This window comes from Dermacentor silvarum, chromosome 10 (genome assembly GCF_013339745.2).
Source record: "Dermacentor silvarum isolate Dsil-2018 chromosome 10, BIME_Dsil_1.4, whole genome shotgun sequence".
In the NCBI taxonomy this organism is placed as follows: Eukaryota; Metazoa; Arthropoda; class Arachnida; order Ixodida; family Ixodidae; genus Dermacentor; species Dermacentor silvarum.
In genome coordinates, this window is record NC_051163.1 from 15,702,864 (window position 1) to 15,720,124 (window position 17,261).

The window sequence follows — 17,261 nt, forward strand, 5'->3', positions numbered from 1 at the left end:
CTTTCTTTCTCGGTTTTATTTCGAGTTCGCTGCGAGTGAGGGTGCCCAGGAATTCCGCCATTATACAGCTCTGTACTGTTCGAATACTTATATTTTGAATAGAAAGAAACAAAACTGACAAGACATTAAAAAAAAAAAAAAGATTGCGCAGCCGTTGTAGCTATTTCCATCGTGTATAGCGGCAGCATTGTTGCTCTCCAGGTGCTCCTGAGACCCTAAGGCAGCTCAGTGACGTAATCTCTTTTCACGTCTGTTTTTATTGGTTACTGGTATGTTGCAAACGCTGAAAATTTATTTTCTGTTTAAATGCCGCTGTTAGATACCAGAAGCAGCACCTCCGTGTACACGGACAAGGTAATCATCTCCGGATGTTTGATGTGGTAAAAAACTGGCTTTCTTTGCGTAAACACAGCGGTAAACGTGCAGCATCGACTGGTGGGTTGCAACGTTGATGCGGCGTCCCGGATTTATCATTAATGTCATTTCACTGTTTCCGAAACGCACCTCTTCGTTGATTTTCGTCGTCTGCGACGACACAACGGCGTGAATCAAATTAGTGTCATATTTTCCCGAAAGCTGGCGGCGAAAATATGATTGAACCACTTTCATGCAGTTCTGCATGCGTCTGACATCGGACACTGGGTTGATATGTTACGTAATTGGTTCGTAATTGTTTCGAGAATGATAGAAAGCAGTGTGCGATATATTGTGCAAGGGTATGACAAGGGGTCTTATAGGAGGATATGCGCAGGCATTTCCTCTAATACTAATTGTACTTTCTAAAACAGATAGCGAGAAGCAGCCGTAATAACGCATTGCGCAAGGGGAAACGGGCTCGTCGCGTAATTTTAAAAATGATGTATATTGCCAACAGATTTGTGTTTGCGCATATGATTTATTCACCGGTGTCGCAAAAGTCTTTCCGAGTGTGCTATATGCGTCGTGCTTATACGTCTATTTGTCACATTCTCCGCTCACCTCAGCTTCCTATAGTTCTGTAATGGCACTCGATCGTTGCTACGATTTGAGACTGAATTTCAGCCGCAGTGCACGAGATCGCGGGTTTGATTCCTGACCGCGGCGACCGCATTCCGACGTAAACAGAACGAAAAGAAAGAAAGAAAGCTCTGGGTACGCGTATTTCATGTTGAGTCCTCCCACTGTAGCGTCTCTTGTTTCGGGACGTTAAAACCGAAGTCAATCAATCGTGTAAAGAAACAAAAGAAACAAAAACGAAACAAAAGGGAGAAATACGTGGTATTTGACGGGCCGCTGGTCATCTCTCTCGCTCTCTTTTCACAGATTGGGAACAGCCGTTACATTCTTCTGTGGTTTGTGATGCGTTTATTTTATTCGTTTAGAAGGGCTCGACCTCATTTGAGCCTCATTTTCTCTCCGCGTCACTTAATTTGCTGCATACCTGCTTCCGGCGTTGTTGGCTTTCCCATTAACGGCCGAGTGTTCTTCGAGGCAGCAGTAGCTCGCGCGTGGGCCCATCCTATGGAGCGACCCACAAATCCGCACTGGATAGGTTCGGTGGCACGGCGCGACGCTGTGGCGATCGCTGCTTCCGCATGCCTGAACAGCAGCAACAGCAGCAGCAGCAGCAGCAGCAGCAGAAGGAGGCGAAGCTGCGTACCACGTGGCCTGGCTGATCGGTCATTAGCCGTCCGGCCGGTGATTAACCGGCAGAGAGACAGGGACGGCCGCGTCGACCCGTATTTCCGGGGCTGTAACCTACTGCTCCACTCTTCTTTTACACCGCCGCCCGCCCGCGTGGCAATTATCCTTCCCCACCCCAGTCATGCGCGGAGCGGATGATAGGGGTGGGGACCTCTCTCCCTGCTGGGGCCGCACGCCATCCCTCTCTCGTCTCTCTTGATGGGCACGCTTCATCCTTCCCTCTTGCTCGCGTGGCGTCGGCGACATTGATTGCGCTCCACTGCAGGTCATTACTGTGCGCCCTTGGACACTTGACGATTTGACCTCTGTCTGCTCTACGTAATGTCTGCTTTCTTGTTGGTTCGCGTACAGCCGAACTACCGCGGGTTATTCCTTTTTTGAGTGAGAGGGGAATTATTTCTACTCTGAAATTAAGAAGGGTGTCAGCTTGGGCTTGTTGGTGAAACGTTTGAAAGTTTGATTAACAGCGCAAGGGCACCGGAGGGAGCAGAAGATATAACAGAACGCTGAAGTCTACTCTGCTGCGCTCTCTTCTCTCTTCTGTTCTCTCTGATGTCCTTGCGCTGTCAATCAAACTTGCGTTGTAAACCGAGCTAGGGGTGCTCAAATATTGAAGCTATCGAATCGAGTATTCTTATGTAATTTTATTTCTACGAAAAATAAATACATTAAATAAAACCTGCGAAATAATGTCCCATATCCGTTTTCGTGTTGAATTACAGGCCAGTCAGTTATACTCTTATATGATGCATTGAATAGATTACGAGAACTTAATGTGAAACTTCATCGATATTACCGATTCGATATAAAGATGAATCACAGTTGTAACTGTAACACCCATTTTGTGTCGCATCTGAGGTTCATCTATGTGTTTATATCCCACTTCCTGTCACTATTACGCCCTCCACTAACATGGACCCCATGTTTGCCGCAAAGTCACTCCCTCGGTCTGATTAACGCTTTCCGGCGCCAGTTATCTCTTCTCAAAGAGAACACGGCAATTTCTCAGCCCGCCGTTTCGCTCTGTCTCATTATTCTTTCTTTTCAGTGCTTTTCTCTAACCATTACAAGAAGAGGGAGGTTCACCTGCGTAACTGATTATCGCCAGGTTCGAAATCGTTATTAACGGCTCAGTGCAGCCAGCGAGTCCAGTGAGCGGCGACTAAATTTCCTAACGCGCTCTCTCGTAGGCGCCTGTGAACTCTGTTGGACCGTAAACTTAAGAAGAGCTCGACCAAAAGGAAAAGAAAGAAAGAAAAAAAGTATGTCGCCGACGCGTCTTCAGATAATTCTTTCTTTCTTGTGACACTCTAATCTATGCTAGAGACCCCAGGTGGCAGCAGAGTGAACTAGCTCACTCGATATGGGCATATTACATCGATGACAGCGTTTGCGATATGGAAGCGAATAACAAGGAGAATTATTAACGGTGATTAAAGAAAACTAGGCAGATTTTGACTGTTATCTGACGGTTATACTGGGCGGCGATCATTTCCTGGACCCTAACTTCGGCGCACGCGCGCCTTTAATTAATATTCGGCGCGAGATTATAAGCCCGGGAGAGTTGGTGGACGACCTCTCTGGAACGTTAAGGATAGCGAGAAGAGAAAAAAAAAAGGATATGAAAAGGGGGGTGGGGGGCCCTACGCCTGAGCTCCTTGCACAAGATCGGAAGAAGTGCAACAGTGACCAACAGAAAGAGAGATTAAGAAAAATCGAAAATTTTGAAGTAAGGCGAGGATTAAAATTGTGCTGGAAGTCTCAGAGAAAGAAAAGAAAAAAAAAAAAGAAAGAAGACTAGCATAATTTGTCTGAGCGCTCCAGGCCACTTTCGCAGCCTCCCTAATTTGTCTCTGTTGTGTCCTAGTTTTGTCCTTTCAGTAGGAACACACCGCCGCCATTTTAAGGTTTCCCTGGAAACTGGCGAAAAGAATTGATTAAAGAATGGAATGAACAAAGAAAGTAAGCTGAATATAATAAGCCGGTTTAATTACTCGCGCCTACTTTCTCGGCCGTTTTTATGTCCGCGCTTTCCCAGTATTTCAGGCCCGCTATGTAATTGGCTGTCGACCCCCTCTTATCCTCCCCCCATATCAGTGTTTTCTTTTATTCTCGCGTAGTCACGCCAGACCTTTCGTCGTTGTTTGCACGCCGTTGCTATGGTGAGCCGTAGTGGTAAGCGGGCTGTATGCTGAAGTTTTAGGTAGTCGTAATAACGGATGATCTTCCCTAACCCGCAGTGTTTCTTAGCATTCGTAGCAGCGGAAGCTCCATATTGTGGAAGAGACGGCGCTCATCGGTTACACTTACGAAAAGCGTTGAACATGTGTGTCGTGCCGACTTTTTAATTGTAGGCAAGCATTGCGTGGATTGCTTCTATTCAGCCTTATGTGCTTTTCGGCGTCGGAAGTTCGTCTCAATCGTGTTAGTTATCTTCGCGTTTACGGGGTTCTAAAGTTACTGTTTGTTCTATTTCATTTCAAACTCCCGTTTGTTTGATTTTCCGTTTGGCTGAGTTCTTTTGGTGGTATACTTTTGTTTAATCGTGTCAAATTACAGGAACTGCAGAGCATGCTTTGTGTGTGTGTGTGTGTGTGTGTGTGTGTGTGTGTGTGTGTGTGTGTGTGTGTGTGTGTGTGTGTGTGTGTGTGTGTGTGTGTGTGTGTGTGTGTGTGTGTGTGTGTGTGTGTGTGTGTGTGTGTGTGTGTGTGTGTGTGTGTGTGTGTGCGTGCGTGCGTGCGTGCGTGCGTGCGTGCGTGCGTGCGTGCGTGCGTGCGTGCGTGCGTGCGTGCGTGCGTGCGTGCGTGCGTGTGTGTGTGTGTGTGTGTGTGTGTGTGTGTGTGTGTGTGTGTGTGTGTGTGTGTGTGTGTGTGTGTGTGTGTGTGTGTGTGTGTGTGTGCGCGTGCGTGCGTGTGCGTGTTCATTTATTTTCCTCTGTATGACCTTGATTGGAACTGTCTTACTTAATTGCCGTGCTTATTCGTTCGTTTTACCTGATGCCATCATCCTTTAATAACTTTTCAATGGTCTGTAGCAGACACGTGCGCCACGTACAATAAATGTTTCTGTGCTATGCCTTGAATTTTATGTATTTCACTTTTCAACCACAAGTGAGGCGGACGTGCATACACACCCAAAATGTTTACCAATCAGCCCGCCTGTTTATGAAACACGTATATCCAATGAGGAATGCGCTACTCGCGTCGTCGAATAGGCCTTACGGTCTGACTGCGAGTGGGAATTGCAGAGTTCACCGTTGCCTACCAACTGTATGACCACGCGTACGCAAACGTGTGCGACGACCTCCTAACCATGTCATTGGCATTCGCGCGCGCTTAGCAACCGCGAGGCTACGTTCAGTTTCGCGTTGAACGTAGGCGACCAACTACAACGAACACCGAGCCGCAGAGTATATGCACGCACTATACGCATGGTAAGCACGCAAATCGCCGTCCCCTTAGCTCCGCGATATACTTGGATTTTGCACCAGAGCTCATTGTGCTCTTTTAACAAAGCCTTCACAGAAACTGTTCTCCTTTTACGTTTGTTCTTAACCACCGGCACAACACATTCATGTGGTTCATATTGCATGACGAAGCCGTTTTACGGCTTTAATTCTTCTTGGCGCTGGTCTAGAGACCAGGTAATTCAGTTCAACTACCGCTGTCTATGCTTTGTTTACGTTGTGTAGTATGTATGTACTACATCCATGTTTTTTCTCGTATCGTACCTATTACACATATTGACATGCTATAGGCGCGTTTGGCCAGGCAGACATCTCCAAATATCTCGAATCTTGCGCGCAGTCCATTGCGAACTTCGACGTCCGGGCCACAAGTTCACAGTAGCCGACGAAGACTTTGTCAAGAGACGAGACCTTTTCTACCCGATATTTGCCTCGGAACCGAAGAACGAGCAGTTCGTGCCCGTGTAAGCCTGCCCCGATACCAAACTCATCCTTCGTCTCCTCGTGGGTGCCGTATTTTCCAAGTCGATGACGTCGATTCGAGTCGCAGAGTTCAGAAGCCGCAGCTGCTCCTGAAATGGAATGCGAAGCGCTGGCGCCAACCGTGATTGAATTTGTATTGGCAATGGGCTTTGCCGTTGCGGTGTCTCGCTAGGTTTTAGCCATTTGCTTCGCCCGAGAGCTCATTGCCAAGCACTGTACGAGCGTGAACACTGTACAAGCCCCTTCTGGCCTCATGTATTACTGATTTTTTTTTTCTTTTGACGAACACAGTGAACCTTATCGCGCCTACCTTCGATTCTGAGCGACCGCTCCCGCCATACTTTCGGCTGGAGGGAGTGGTCGCTTCGAATCGAAGAGTGGCGCTTCGAATTGAAGTAATGCTGCAATTTGATTTGAGACACTATGTACAAGCTACGCGCACGCACGCACGCACTCGCTCACTCACTCCATCAATCAGATCACTCACTCACTCACTCACTCACTCACTCAATCAATCAATCAATCAATCAATCAATCAATCAATCAAACAATTCACTGGCTCAATCAATCAATGAAACTCACTCACTTCACTCGTTCACTCATAATGATCTGCCTGCCGTTGTGCGCTGCCTGTTCGTTGTCAGTCAATTGCGTGTCGTTGCATGTCCGCTTTCTGCAATTGATGTTTGTCTCGGCGTGCGTCCACGCGTTTTGCTTTATTATCAAATAAGCCCTCGTAATATTCAGCTCCGATGAATTTTCTGTCGGCGTGTGTTGTCGTTAACTGCGTGTGTTGCGTGCCAGTGAGCAATACGACATGTCTGGCGCGCATTTCCATCGGCGACGCCCCGAAATGATTGGACGGGGGCTTAGTGCAGGTACACAGCCGTGTTTGCCTCTGTGTAATGTGCACTCCGTTTTTACTTGTCGGCGATCGCGACAGCTGTGTGGCCGTCTTTATATTTTACACACGCCAGCGATAGCGACCTTTCTGTTTATATCACGCGGTGCCCTGTGAGTTCTGTCATTTCCTCTCGTTTAGTTTTGTGGGACACCGCCTGCGACTGTGGCGAAAGCTTTGTTGCCAGGGAGCTTGTCCACATGTCGCGAGTGCCAAAGGCGAAGCACTCTTTACAGGGCAGCGCAATATTGGTTTGCCTGTCCAGTCGTCGGCACAGTCTTGCTGACAACCATTGTCCGGGCGGTTCGGAAGTGCTCGGTGATGGACTCTGTAAGAATGGGGCGGAAGTAGGGGGGGGGGGGGGGAGGGTGGTAGTGGGGAAGGGGATACGTCATAGTATAATTGAGCAGTACAACCTTTCTGCTCGTTGGGGGCGCTTCTGGCTTCGCAACTTCTTCTTTCATTATTATTTTGTTTTTCGGGGGAGGGTGACAGTATCGCGAAGGTCATTTCCTAAACTCATTCTCGATTATTGCGGAAGCTTTCGAAGCACAGTGTATCCGTAAATATGAACCGTATGAACAAGGTGGCGGAGTAAGAATGCACAACGTTTGTGTTCAGATTTTCTTATCATATGTCGATATTTTATGATTTTCTTTTTCTCTCTCACTCTCTTTGTTAGGTTAATGCCACTTGCACGTTTTATTGGAACCGACTTGAACTGTTGCTTATCAAGGTGTTGTGTAGCAGCCAAGTGATACGATGTAGAGAAAATTTGCGCGCTGTGTCTTAAGACTAATTTAAGCTCGGTAATCTTGTTTTGTCAAGCTTTTCTCGATTCTTCTTTTTTTTTTAGTAATAATCGAGGGTCCCATCTGTTCGATTTGGAACACGTGGCCAGAGCCGATCGGGGCCGTTGATGTATAATGAATTCTTCGCGAGCCGTTCGTTGCGAAGGCGTACACTGGAAGAAGAAGACGGTGACGACGACGTTTGTTTCGGTTGCTGCGTTTCGTTCGAAGCCGCTGTCATGAAGGGAGAGGAGAGATTGAAGAAACCGCCGAAAGACAACGTACCGGTGAAGACGGCTTTGTCGCAGCGCTTCGAGAACCTACCGGAGCTGCTCTCGAGAAGCCAGTGTGCGTCTTCCGGGACAAGATATCCGGGTATTTTAGAACGTGGGCCTGCTGAGAGAAAAAAATATCTGGCTCTGGCCAGGCAATCGAGCCTGCGTACTTCGCAAGCGGGACATGTCGGCGTTCTACTGTAAAGCGAATTCCGCGGCTCGCAAAGCGCCTGACGATTTGGTGTAGGTGACTGCAACGTCGCCTCCGAAATCTGCGGCACGGCGCGTAGCACGTTGCTCAAAACCTCCGTGGTTGCGCCGTGCCGGAGATCTCGGAGGTATATGCCTGTTTGGGTGCACTCTCGCTAGACGTTGTAGCGACGCTGCTCGCGTCGAGACAGTCGAGCACGAAAGCGCTCAAGTCGCACTTCGCTGTCCTAACCGCGTTGTTAGCGCTGGAATTTAGCAATTAAAGGATATAAAGCAAGCCAAGACATGATGAAAGAAATTCGAGAAGAGGCTATTCGCATGGTTAAAAATATGCAGTTTTCTATGGGTATCGTGCAGGTCTGGAGAAGGTTTTAACACTTGCCATTGTTTGGTTATTTCTGTTTCGTTGTCCAGGTGGAAGGTCGCCGGTGATGTTTCGCAAAAGAACACATATAGCTTGGCTTTGCATTGTTAATTGTTACCTTTACTGTGTCAAATTACCTGCATGTTTCTCCGATGAGTGTTCGCATGTTATTGGTGTGCACTGTGCTAGAAGGCTTGCTTGACATTTTCTTAGCTGAAGTTGAGCATGTTTTTGTCAGATGCAAAGTGTTTCTCACAATCAACTTGCATGACATACTGTAAGTTTTGCATTGAATATTTTTTCTGTCTTAAATATTGACCTTTAAAAACTTAACCTGATCTTAAACTGCAGATGAATGTTGTTGTGCTGAATCATGCAGCCTTCGGCGGAGCTTCTTCCTCGAAGGGCAGTGCAATGTGCAAGAGTTATCTTTTACATTTTCTCATTTCGGTAATTACTACAAGTTACTATCAGCAAAACCTTCAGGCTTTTGTGCAGAGTTCTGACATTTTCGGTCTGCTTCTTAATCATCACTAACACATGGCCTACATTGTAGACTTGCTGTTTGCCTGGTTGCTTTGCCAGCTTTTGTTCACATTATAACACTTCCCTAAACACATTATTTCATAATTTATGCTTATGATAGCCAGAGAGACATGTGTACCATTAAAAAATGAAATCTACACGAAGCTTATCTCATGGAAATCATCTGCTACATTAAGTTTAAAAGTATACAAGTTTAGTGCTTGATGCCACAAAAGAATGCAGCGTTTAGCATGTGCCAGAAAGCAATTAGTGTGAACATGCACACACAGTACTAAGAGAACTCTAATATACAGAATGTAATTCGTACAATCTTAGGCATACCATCTGTCATTCTGTCACATTATTCTGTCCTCTTTACCTTATGGGCCTCGCAAAACTTAATTTTGCATTAATAATTTCTGCCTTTCCTTCTTCTATTTCTCAACCGGAGAATTGTCCCTCACATTATATGTGGGTTCCAGTAGCGCACCCAGGATCTCTGCCAGGGGGGGGTTGACAGTTTGCCAATACTATCTAAACAGCACTAATTTCAATTTCTTCATGGGAAATTGTCAAAAAATGCGCTTTTTGCGAGTGTGCAGACGATTGCACCGTCTTACATCTTAGTTGCAGCACTCAAATGCGCAAGAAAAGAAAAAGGGTTACACAAAAGGGGGGGGGGGGGTTAAGTCTGCCTCAGGGGGGGGTTACAACCCCCCCCGTCGGTGCGACACTGATGGGTTCGCACTGTACGTAGGATTTTACAGTCAATTGCCTGTGACAAATCCCGTGCTGGTGCTTACTCTCTCTTTCTCTCCTTTGGTTTGCCCAGCTTCTTACACAGACACGAGCTCCGACGATGAAGGCGTGTCACCCCGCGAGAAAGTCCAGAAGAACTCGAAGGGCTTCAGCGACTTCTGCGTCAAGAACATCTCGCAGGCGGCGTTTGGGCGGCGGGAGATCGAGATCGCCGAGCAGGAGATGCCCGGGATTATGGCCCTGCGCAAGCGGGCCGAGCAGGACAAGCCGCTCCAGGGTGCCAAGATCGTTGGTTGCACGCACATCAATGCCCAGACAGCCGTGAGTGTGGCTCTGCTGTGTTCAGCGCCAGTTTTCTCTTCTCACTAAAGAGATGGCAGTGCTAAACTATAAATGGATGCTGAAAAGCAATATAATAAAGGTCTGTCGTAATAGTAAACTACAGTTCTGCATAAAACTTGTTGTTGGGCTAGTTGGCACGTGCTTCATACAACGACAAAGATGCAACGACACATCTAGGGTGGTATGATCCGCGGAACCTTGCTGCGCATGTGTGGCTCGGCTATATATATGCGATGTTTTCTAGGAATAAAGTTAATTGCGAGTGATGCCCTTTCCTTTCGCCGGTCTTTTCCTTGGTGTGTTGCATCTTTGTCGTTGTATGATACAGCTCTGCAGTTGCAGAAAACATGGTGGTTGCATTTCAGTCGAGGTGAAATGCAACACTGCTCGTGTGCTTTGGTATAAATGCACGGTAAAGAACTCCAGGTGATCGAAATTAATCCAGAGTCCCCAACTACAGCGTGCCTCATATTAAGATCATGATATTTGCACGTAAAACCCCAAAATGTTATTAATTTTCAATAGCAGAAAAGCTTATCTTACTGTGAGGTGAAGCTTAGCAAGCTAGAAAAAAAAAACACAAAAATGAAAGGAGAGTGCCAATGCCATCTTTTCATTTCCTGCAGCAGCTCTTTGTGACGTCATTTTCAACAGTATCTGTTCGAGTGTAATTAATTGTTTGTCAGTAAGCAAGGGCTGTACTGCATTCCAACGGAACAAATGATTCAATATATAAAGTTCTGAGAAGCGTTGCTGCGCTAAAATGGTTCAAATATGAGAAAATTAACGGTGCTTGAACAAGGGATGTTGCTGGAGCCAACGTTTCTACAAGGGTCTAGAGACTAGAACTAGAGTCATCTCTGAATAAAGTTTTCCTCATTTCTTTCAAAGGGATGCTTGCATATGCACATCTGTGGGCATTTACTCCAACCGGTACCATAATGTCTCACGCAAGACTTAACTGTGCATAATATTGTACAAGCTATCACATCATTGCTTTGCATTATGTGCAAAACTGCAACTTTTTTTGTTAATTCCTGTGCCCCTGCTTTTGTTCACCACATAGATTTATTGGAGGTATCCTCTTTGCGAAGCTAACTGACAAACTGACCTCGCCACAGGTGCTGATCGAGACCCTGGTTGCGCTCGGGGCGAGCGTGAGGTGGGCTCCATGCAACATCTACTCAACCCAGGTATGTCCGAGTTCAGCATGTGCAAAGAAGTCTTTGTCGCTACTCTGAGCACGTTGTCCTTAGCCCTCTTTTATTTTTCTTGTCTTTCCTCAGAATGAAGTTGCAGCTGCTCTTGCTGAAGCAGGTGAGTCAAAAGAAGAAAGATTTGCTCAAGCAGAACCTTGGTTTAAACTATTTGGTCTTTCACATTAAAGAAAAACTAGTGGTGCAAAACAGCAAAACAATAATACAAACTCACAGGATGTGCACATAACTATTAATGTTGGTAGTTTGTACCAACTAAAGTTGCTAGCTGGCATACATCCTTTGGTAGCAACTGTTGAAGTTGGTAGTTGGCATTCATCATTTGGTAGCAACTACTGAAGTTGGTACTAGTTAGGATACATTCTAACATTTGTGTTTTGGCCTCGGCTCTCTTCCTATGTCTGTCATCTCTCCGTCCTTTATCCTCCTTCCCCACACTGGGTGCATTGTTCAGGTGTCAGCCACAGACAGTTACAGTGCGGTCAGCAGGCTTCCCTCTCCTCTCTCAATCGATCCCTCTCTCTCTTGTCCTCACTGTATTGCGCCACCCATTTTTATTCAAAATAAGCGATGTTTGATGGCATTATCTTACAAATTGCATGGAAAATGCAAACAGCAAAAATTGGTTCACTTATTATAGAGTCTGTTATTAGAGTCTGAACAGTAATGTTATTTCATCATGGTGACAGTTTGCGTCTATAAAGAGTACTATACACATCATAGAAATTGCAGTATCTTTTCTCAGCCCCTTAGTCTCGGAACTTGTGTTGGAGGTAGGTTTATTTTATTGCACTCAATTCCCACTACATGCTCAGCCACATATGTGTACTATCCTAATGGCTTCTCTTTGTTTAAAATGTTTAGGAACGTGCCTTTGTCCTTGACAATAAAACTAGCCGATGGTGGCTTCTGTTACAGATTCAGTGTCACCTAGGTAGTTAAAACATGTGAAATATTTGTATGCAAGAAAGCACACTTGCCATTTGTGTACTTTTTCGTTGCACTATATCTAATTGATCAAATATTTGCACTTGCTTTAAATTTTTGCAGACATATCTGTTTTTGCCTGGAAGGGCGAATCGGAAGACGACTTCTGGTGGTGCATAGACAGATGTGTTCATTCAGAAAATTGGCAGCCAAACATGGTATGATGTTTGTTTCTTAGCATGATGTTTGAAGGTTTTGTCTTTTTAACCCATGAGATTTGTTCTGTACCTTAAGTAAAGCATATAAACATTTGTAAGTGCGGTATTGCGCACCCCTGCTTTAACACTGCTATGTTGTACCAGAAACGAGCAATCTAAGAGGCTTAAGTTAATGCCACTGCACCATTATTGAGACATGTTCCTACAGTGGTAGCAAAGCTGTACAAAATGATTGTGTCCACGAAGTGTGCTTTGCTGTCAGGTTATGTGTGCTGCAGTGTGTACTAAACATAGAAGTAGTACACAAAATTTTCATGGAGTATAAGTGCTTCGACTTGCTTCAGATTTCAGCGTGTTCATGTTCAAGGAACACTGATTGCAACATTGTTTAGGTTTTGAAAGACTGTGATGAACAGTTTGCCCCAAAACAGCATTACTGGGCATATGAATTTTTCTGAATTATTATTTGCAATATAGTTTGAAGCAAGAAATTTGCTGCATTGTTTGAGAAATTCAATGCATTGTTGACATGGACTTGCTTGTCGAGGCCAGTTTCTTAATTCGTATGAACAATGTGAGCTTTTGAGCCCTGCATGCGATTAAGTGATGATGCACAGTAAAGCTTATTAGCAATGCTACAGTTCTCTCTGATGGTGTGTGACCACGGAAGTAATTACACAGTGACTCATGTTTTGGCCCTCGCACTTTCTCTCATCCGAACTCAGATCCTGGATGACGGTGGTGATGCGACGCACCTTATGCTCAAGAAATATCCGGCCATGTTCAAGATGATCAAGGGCATTGTCGAGGAGAGTGTGACAGGCGTGCACCGTCTGTACCAGCTCTCCAAGTCCGGCAGGCTCACTGTGCCGGCCATGAACGTCAATGACTCTGTTACTAAGGCAGGTGCACATTCTGTGACATTCTGCAGAAGGCTGTTGGCTATGTGTCGCTCATAGTTAGGGTTTTAGATTTTTCAAAGTTTATTTTAAATTTAGCTTTTTCTTTGTGCTTGTTCATTCATTCATCCCGAAGTAAAAGATGTTGTTAAAATAGCAAACTATGGCAAATATAACCTAAAATTGTAGAAAAGCTATGCACCTGATTTTTGTTTTCCCCACCCTCTACATTCTTTTTTTCATTTTCTAAAATTCAAGTACATGAGTATAATGCCATGACATTAGCAATGATGCGTTATATTTTAGATGATTTGTGTATCGTATATTGCAATATGGGCAGTCACAGGTGTTTCCCTGTTCATTTACAATCTGTATTCTGGCAATTCTGGTCACTGTGGTGTACGTTGTTTACCTCCTGCCCCTGTTTATTTGTGCAGACGAAGTTTGACAACCTCTACAGCTGCAGAGAATCCATCCTTGATGCGTGAGCACATTATATTCATTTCTGTATTTATAGTGTTTGACTATAACAGTGTAGACTGTGACAGTACTACCGACGTAAGGCTCGTAGTGCTATAAAAAGTGTTTGGAGCATATCCAGCTCTGTGTAAATTTCTCATTTTATTTCACTAAATGTAAAAATCATGAAGTTTGGGTAGTCACTTGAAAAGAACATCTGGAGATTCTGAACCAAGGAAAGGTTGACCTTTATCTAGAATCCTAATAGACACAACACAATAATATTATTTTACACGCTGTTAATGGAAATGTTCTATGGCTCTTTAAAACATCCTGCATTTGGAGCAGCATATGCACCTTGCAGAAGTCGTCAACGGTTACAAAAGCTTGTTCTTCAACCGTTGTCACATGTGTCATGTTGCATTATCACATGTCAGCATGATATCGTACAAACGTGTGCCTATGTTGGCTTCTTGTCTCAAAATTTTTTACTCCTGCTTTCTATTTGGCCTCAGAAACTTGCCATGCAAGTTTAGTTATCACCACTGGTTTTGTGTATATGTAAGTAAGCATGACAAGACAATAGGTCATTAACTTGTGTGTTAGTGGAGGTGGCTACTATGAAACCTTGCGTGCAAAGAACAAGGCATACGTTAACCTTCAGAGCCCACTCACCCTTAAAACATACTTTAAATAGACAACACAGCATTTGAGATCTCGAAATGTTTGGAGTATGAATCGAGGATCTCAATTTCATGTGAATTTCAAGCATATTGTCAGTGTGAAATCGACAAAATAAAGTGTAGAAACAGACAGATATAAAAACGGAACAGATGTAGAAGCAGGATAATTACTGGACAAGTTCTTGAAATATAATCTTAAAAGAATAGGCTGATACACAATATTTATCAGAATTTATCTCAAATGGAACCTGCATAATTTTCTGCACCATAGTGGCAATACTAGTACATCAGTTTGATATGTTATGCACTACAAATACCTAGGGTTATGGATTTCTAATAACTTAAATGAAACATATACGTTGATTCTGTCATCACCACAGCAAATCACAAACTGGTCTTCCTCAGAAGGGCACAAAAATTTCCAACACCAGCACTTAATCTATTTGCATTTCGAACACTTATTCACCCAACCTTAGATTATGCTGTGATAAGTTTAGATCCCTTTACTGAACCTAACATAGATAAGACAAAGCATACAATGTAGGGCAGCTTGGTTTATTATCAATTGCTTTTGGCAGACCTCTGTAAATTCTTTTATGCAAAGCTAACTTTCGTTCAAGAAAGAAAGTTCAAGAAAGAAATTGGATGACCCGCTTGACATTCTTGTTTCGGCTAACTAAAGGACAATATTCCATGGATATTTCCAATACCACATCTTTTTCTAGTGGATATGCTACACATCAGTGACATAAATTGTCAATCACTCCCTTTCAGACTAAAGAAAAAGGCTTTTAAAGACTCCACATAACTATAGCAGACTATAACAAGTTACTGATGTAGTTGTACTGCAGCCAATGCTTAGCTTGCTTGCTAGTCACCTTTATTAGTATTTTCTTTAGTTCATCTGTGTATTTCTTTCAATCCTGCCACTCTGTTGCCTCTCATAACCTTTGTAACCACCCTGCTAATCCCCATTGGGAATTGCAGTATTTATAAATAAATACCTAAATAGCTAAATTAATTTAATTTATTTATTAACTATCAGCACATGCTTGTACTATTAGTATAAACTGTTGTTTAGGTGTCACATCAAATCGGTTTTGTTGCAGAGCTGCCTAGAAGGTGTCTACGTGCACACACTCATACGTTGCATATATGTATACATTGCATATGCATTTGTATACACATACATATATGCACATATGCATGGGCACACATCTGCATATGTGTGTACAATGCTTATGTATGCTGCCTATATGCATTTTTTCACATCTGGGACATGGATGACGTGTGCACTGCAGGCTCAAGCGGTCGACCGACGTCATGTTTGGCGGCAAGCAGGTCCTGGTGTGTGGTTATGGCGAAGTCGGCAAAGGCTGCTGCTCTGCTCTGAAGGGCATGGGAGCCATCGTGTACGTCACCGAGATTGACCCCATCTGTGCCTTGCAAGCCTGGTCAGTGCTCTCTCAACTTGGTTTTACTGAAGCGATGGCCGCTACTTGGTGGAATGAGAAATAACTGATAGGTCCAAGACCAAGAAATGTGATACGACTTAGCCTGTCTAATTGATGTTCAAAACTGCTGTAGGTTATAACGCCTAATTGACTAAAGCTGGCATGAGTGTGTTCAAAATGTACTTTTTTTGCCCAGTGCGGCAGGTTTACTGGATCCCTCAAAACAATAACACCATTCCTCACCCAAAGAATTTAGAACAACTTGCTCGCTTTTATTTGTGGCCTAGGAGGAGTAAATTCATACCAAACAGAAACACCAACGAAATGTGTTACTTAAGTTGTAAATAATTATTATAGTAATTAGTAATTGGTTTCCTGAGCCATCCACTACAAAAACTTTGCTTCACCATGTTAGAAATGCTGCTATGTGTATTGCGTTAAGTTTCCTGCACCAAAATCAGCATTTGCAAGTACCAAACGTGGCATATCAAGAATATGTTTGGCGTTGTGGAGCTAAGCATAGCATGGCTATGACTAATTGTCCAGGATTGACTGGGATTCCACACATTTCATATGTCAGTGCTCTTTGTTCTGTGAGATATGTAGACATGCCACATAAGGAAAATAGGGGAAGCCATGACAAGATACCAAGATGACTGTTGGTATTATTGGTTACATCCATTTACGGAGTTGACAGAGCTGTCTCTTGGGGAACAGGAGAGATCGTCATGTCAACATGGCAAAGTTCAAATGTTCAAAACCTGAGCCTGATTTTAAATATGTGACATGGTGTGACCTTACTTTTTTTATAAAAAGAATATATTTTTCTTTATATGAAGCATGATATATACAGTAGTACAGTGGTAATACAGTTTTTTTAATGCGAAGTTCGAAGTTTATTTATAGTTATAGCAGTACAGCCAATCATATACAGCCACTCATTAAGCTGTCGCTCTGCTTTATTCTCATGTACGTTATATGTATATCCTTACATTGATATTGTGCATTGTGTCTGTGTTTGTCTCCGATAAAATTTGGTAAAGCATTCCCATACTTTGTATTCATCGAAAAAGGGCGCAGTGTGGTTACTGTGTGTAGCAATTGTTTGTTACTTACGGGAAAAAGAAAACACTGTTTCTGTGGTGTTGGTTGTTTGTGCAGCATGGACGGCTTCCGTGTGGTAAAGATCAACGAAGTAGTTCGCAACCTTGACATCCTCATCACTGCCACTGGAAACAAGAATGTGGTCCAGAGGGAGCACATGGACAAGATGAAGAACAGCTGCATCGTCTGCAACATGGGACACTCCAACACTGAGATCGATGTGGTGCGTGCTGAAGTGGGCCTTTATATAGCTTTTTGCTGTTGCTTGTTTGTTTATTTTTTGTTTTGTTTGAGTTACCCTTAGTGCCAGAGGCATTATTGAGGAGAGTGGGCACCACATGCGAAAAAAAAAAAAAAAAAGTTGTACTATTTACATTGTTAGGTTCCTGCAAATACAATGTTAGCTAGAGCATTGTAAAAATGGGTGTTATTGACAGGTCGAGCTAAGGTCTGGCGAGGCGGTTCGAATCCTGAGAAGTGAAATAAACAAAGATGAGCGAA

General features: G+C 43.9%; 1 protein-coding gene across 10 annotated transcripts in view; it reads left to right on the plus strand.

The window, feature by feature from the left end:
• LOC119465806 (adenosylhomocysteinase-like 1) overlaps nucleotides 1-17,261 on the plus strand; it is a 286,195-nt gene that overhangs the window by 257,363 nt on the left and 11,571 nt on the right. For all 10 annotated transcript variants that reach the window (XM_037726270.2, XM_037726275.2, XM_037726271.2 and 7 more), the window contains 8 exons: nucleotides 9,531-9,778; nucleotides 10,921-10,992; nucleotides 11,086-11,116; nucleotides 12,067-12,161; nucleotides 12,887-13,063; nucleotides 13,498-13,544; nucleotides 15,504-15,656; nucleotides 16,818-16,983. In XM_037726270.2, coding sequence (XP_037582198.1) covers nucleotides 9,531-9,778; nucleotides 10,921-10,992; nucleotides 11,086-11,116; nucleotides 12,067-12,161; nucleotides 12,887-13,063; nucleotides 13,498-13,544; nucleotides 15,504-15,656; nucleotides 16,818-16,983 — 989 coding nt within the window. The remainder of the gene's footprint in view (nucleotides 1-9,530; nucleotides 9,779-10,920; nucleotides 10,993-11,085; nucleotides 11,117-12,066; nucleotides 12,162-12,886; nucleotides 13,064-13,497; nucleotides 13,545-15,503; nucleotides 15,657-16,817; nucleotides 16,984-17,261) is intronic.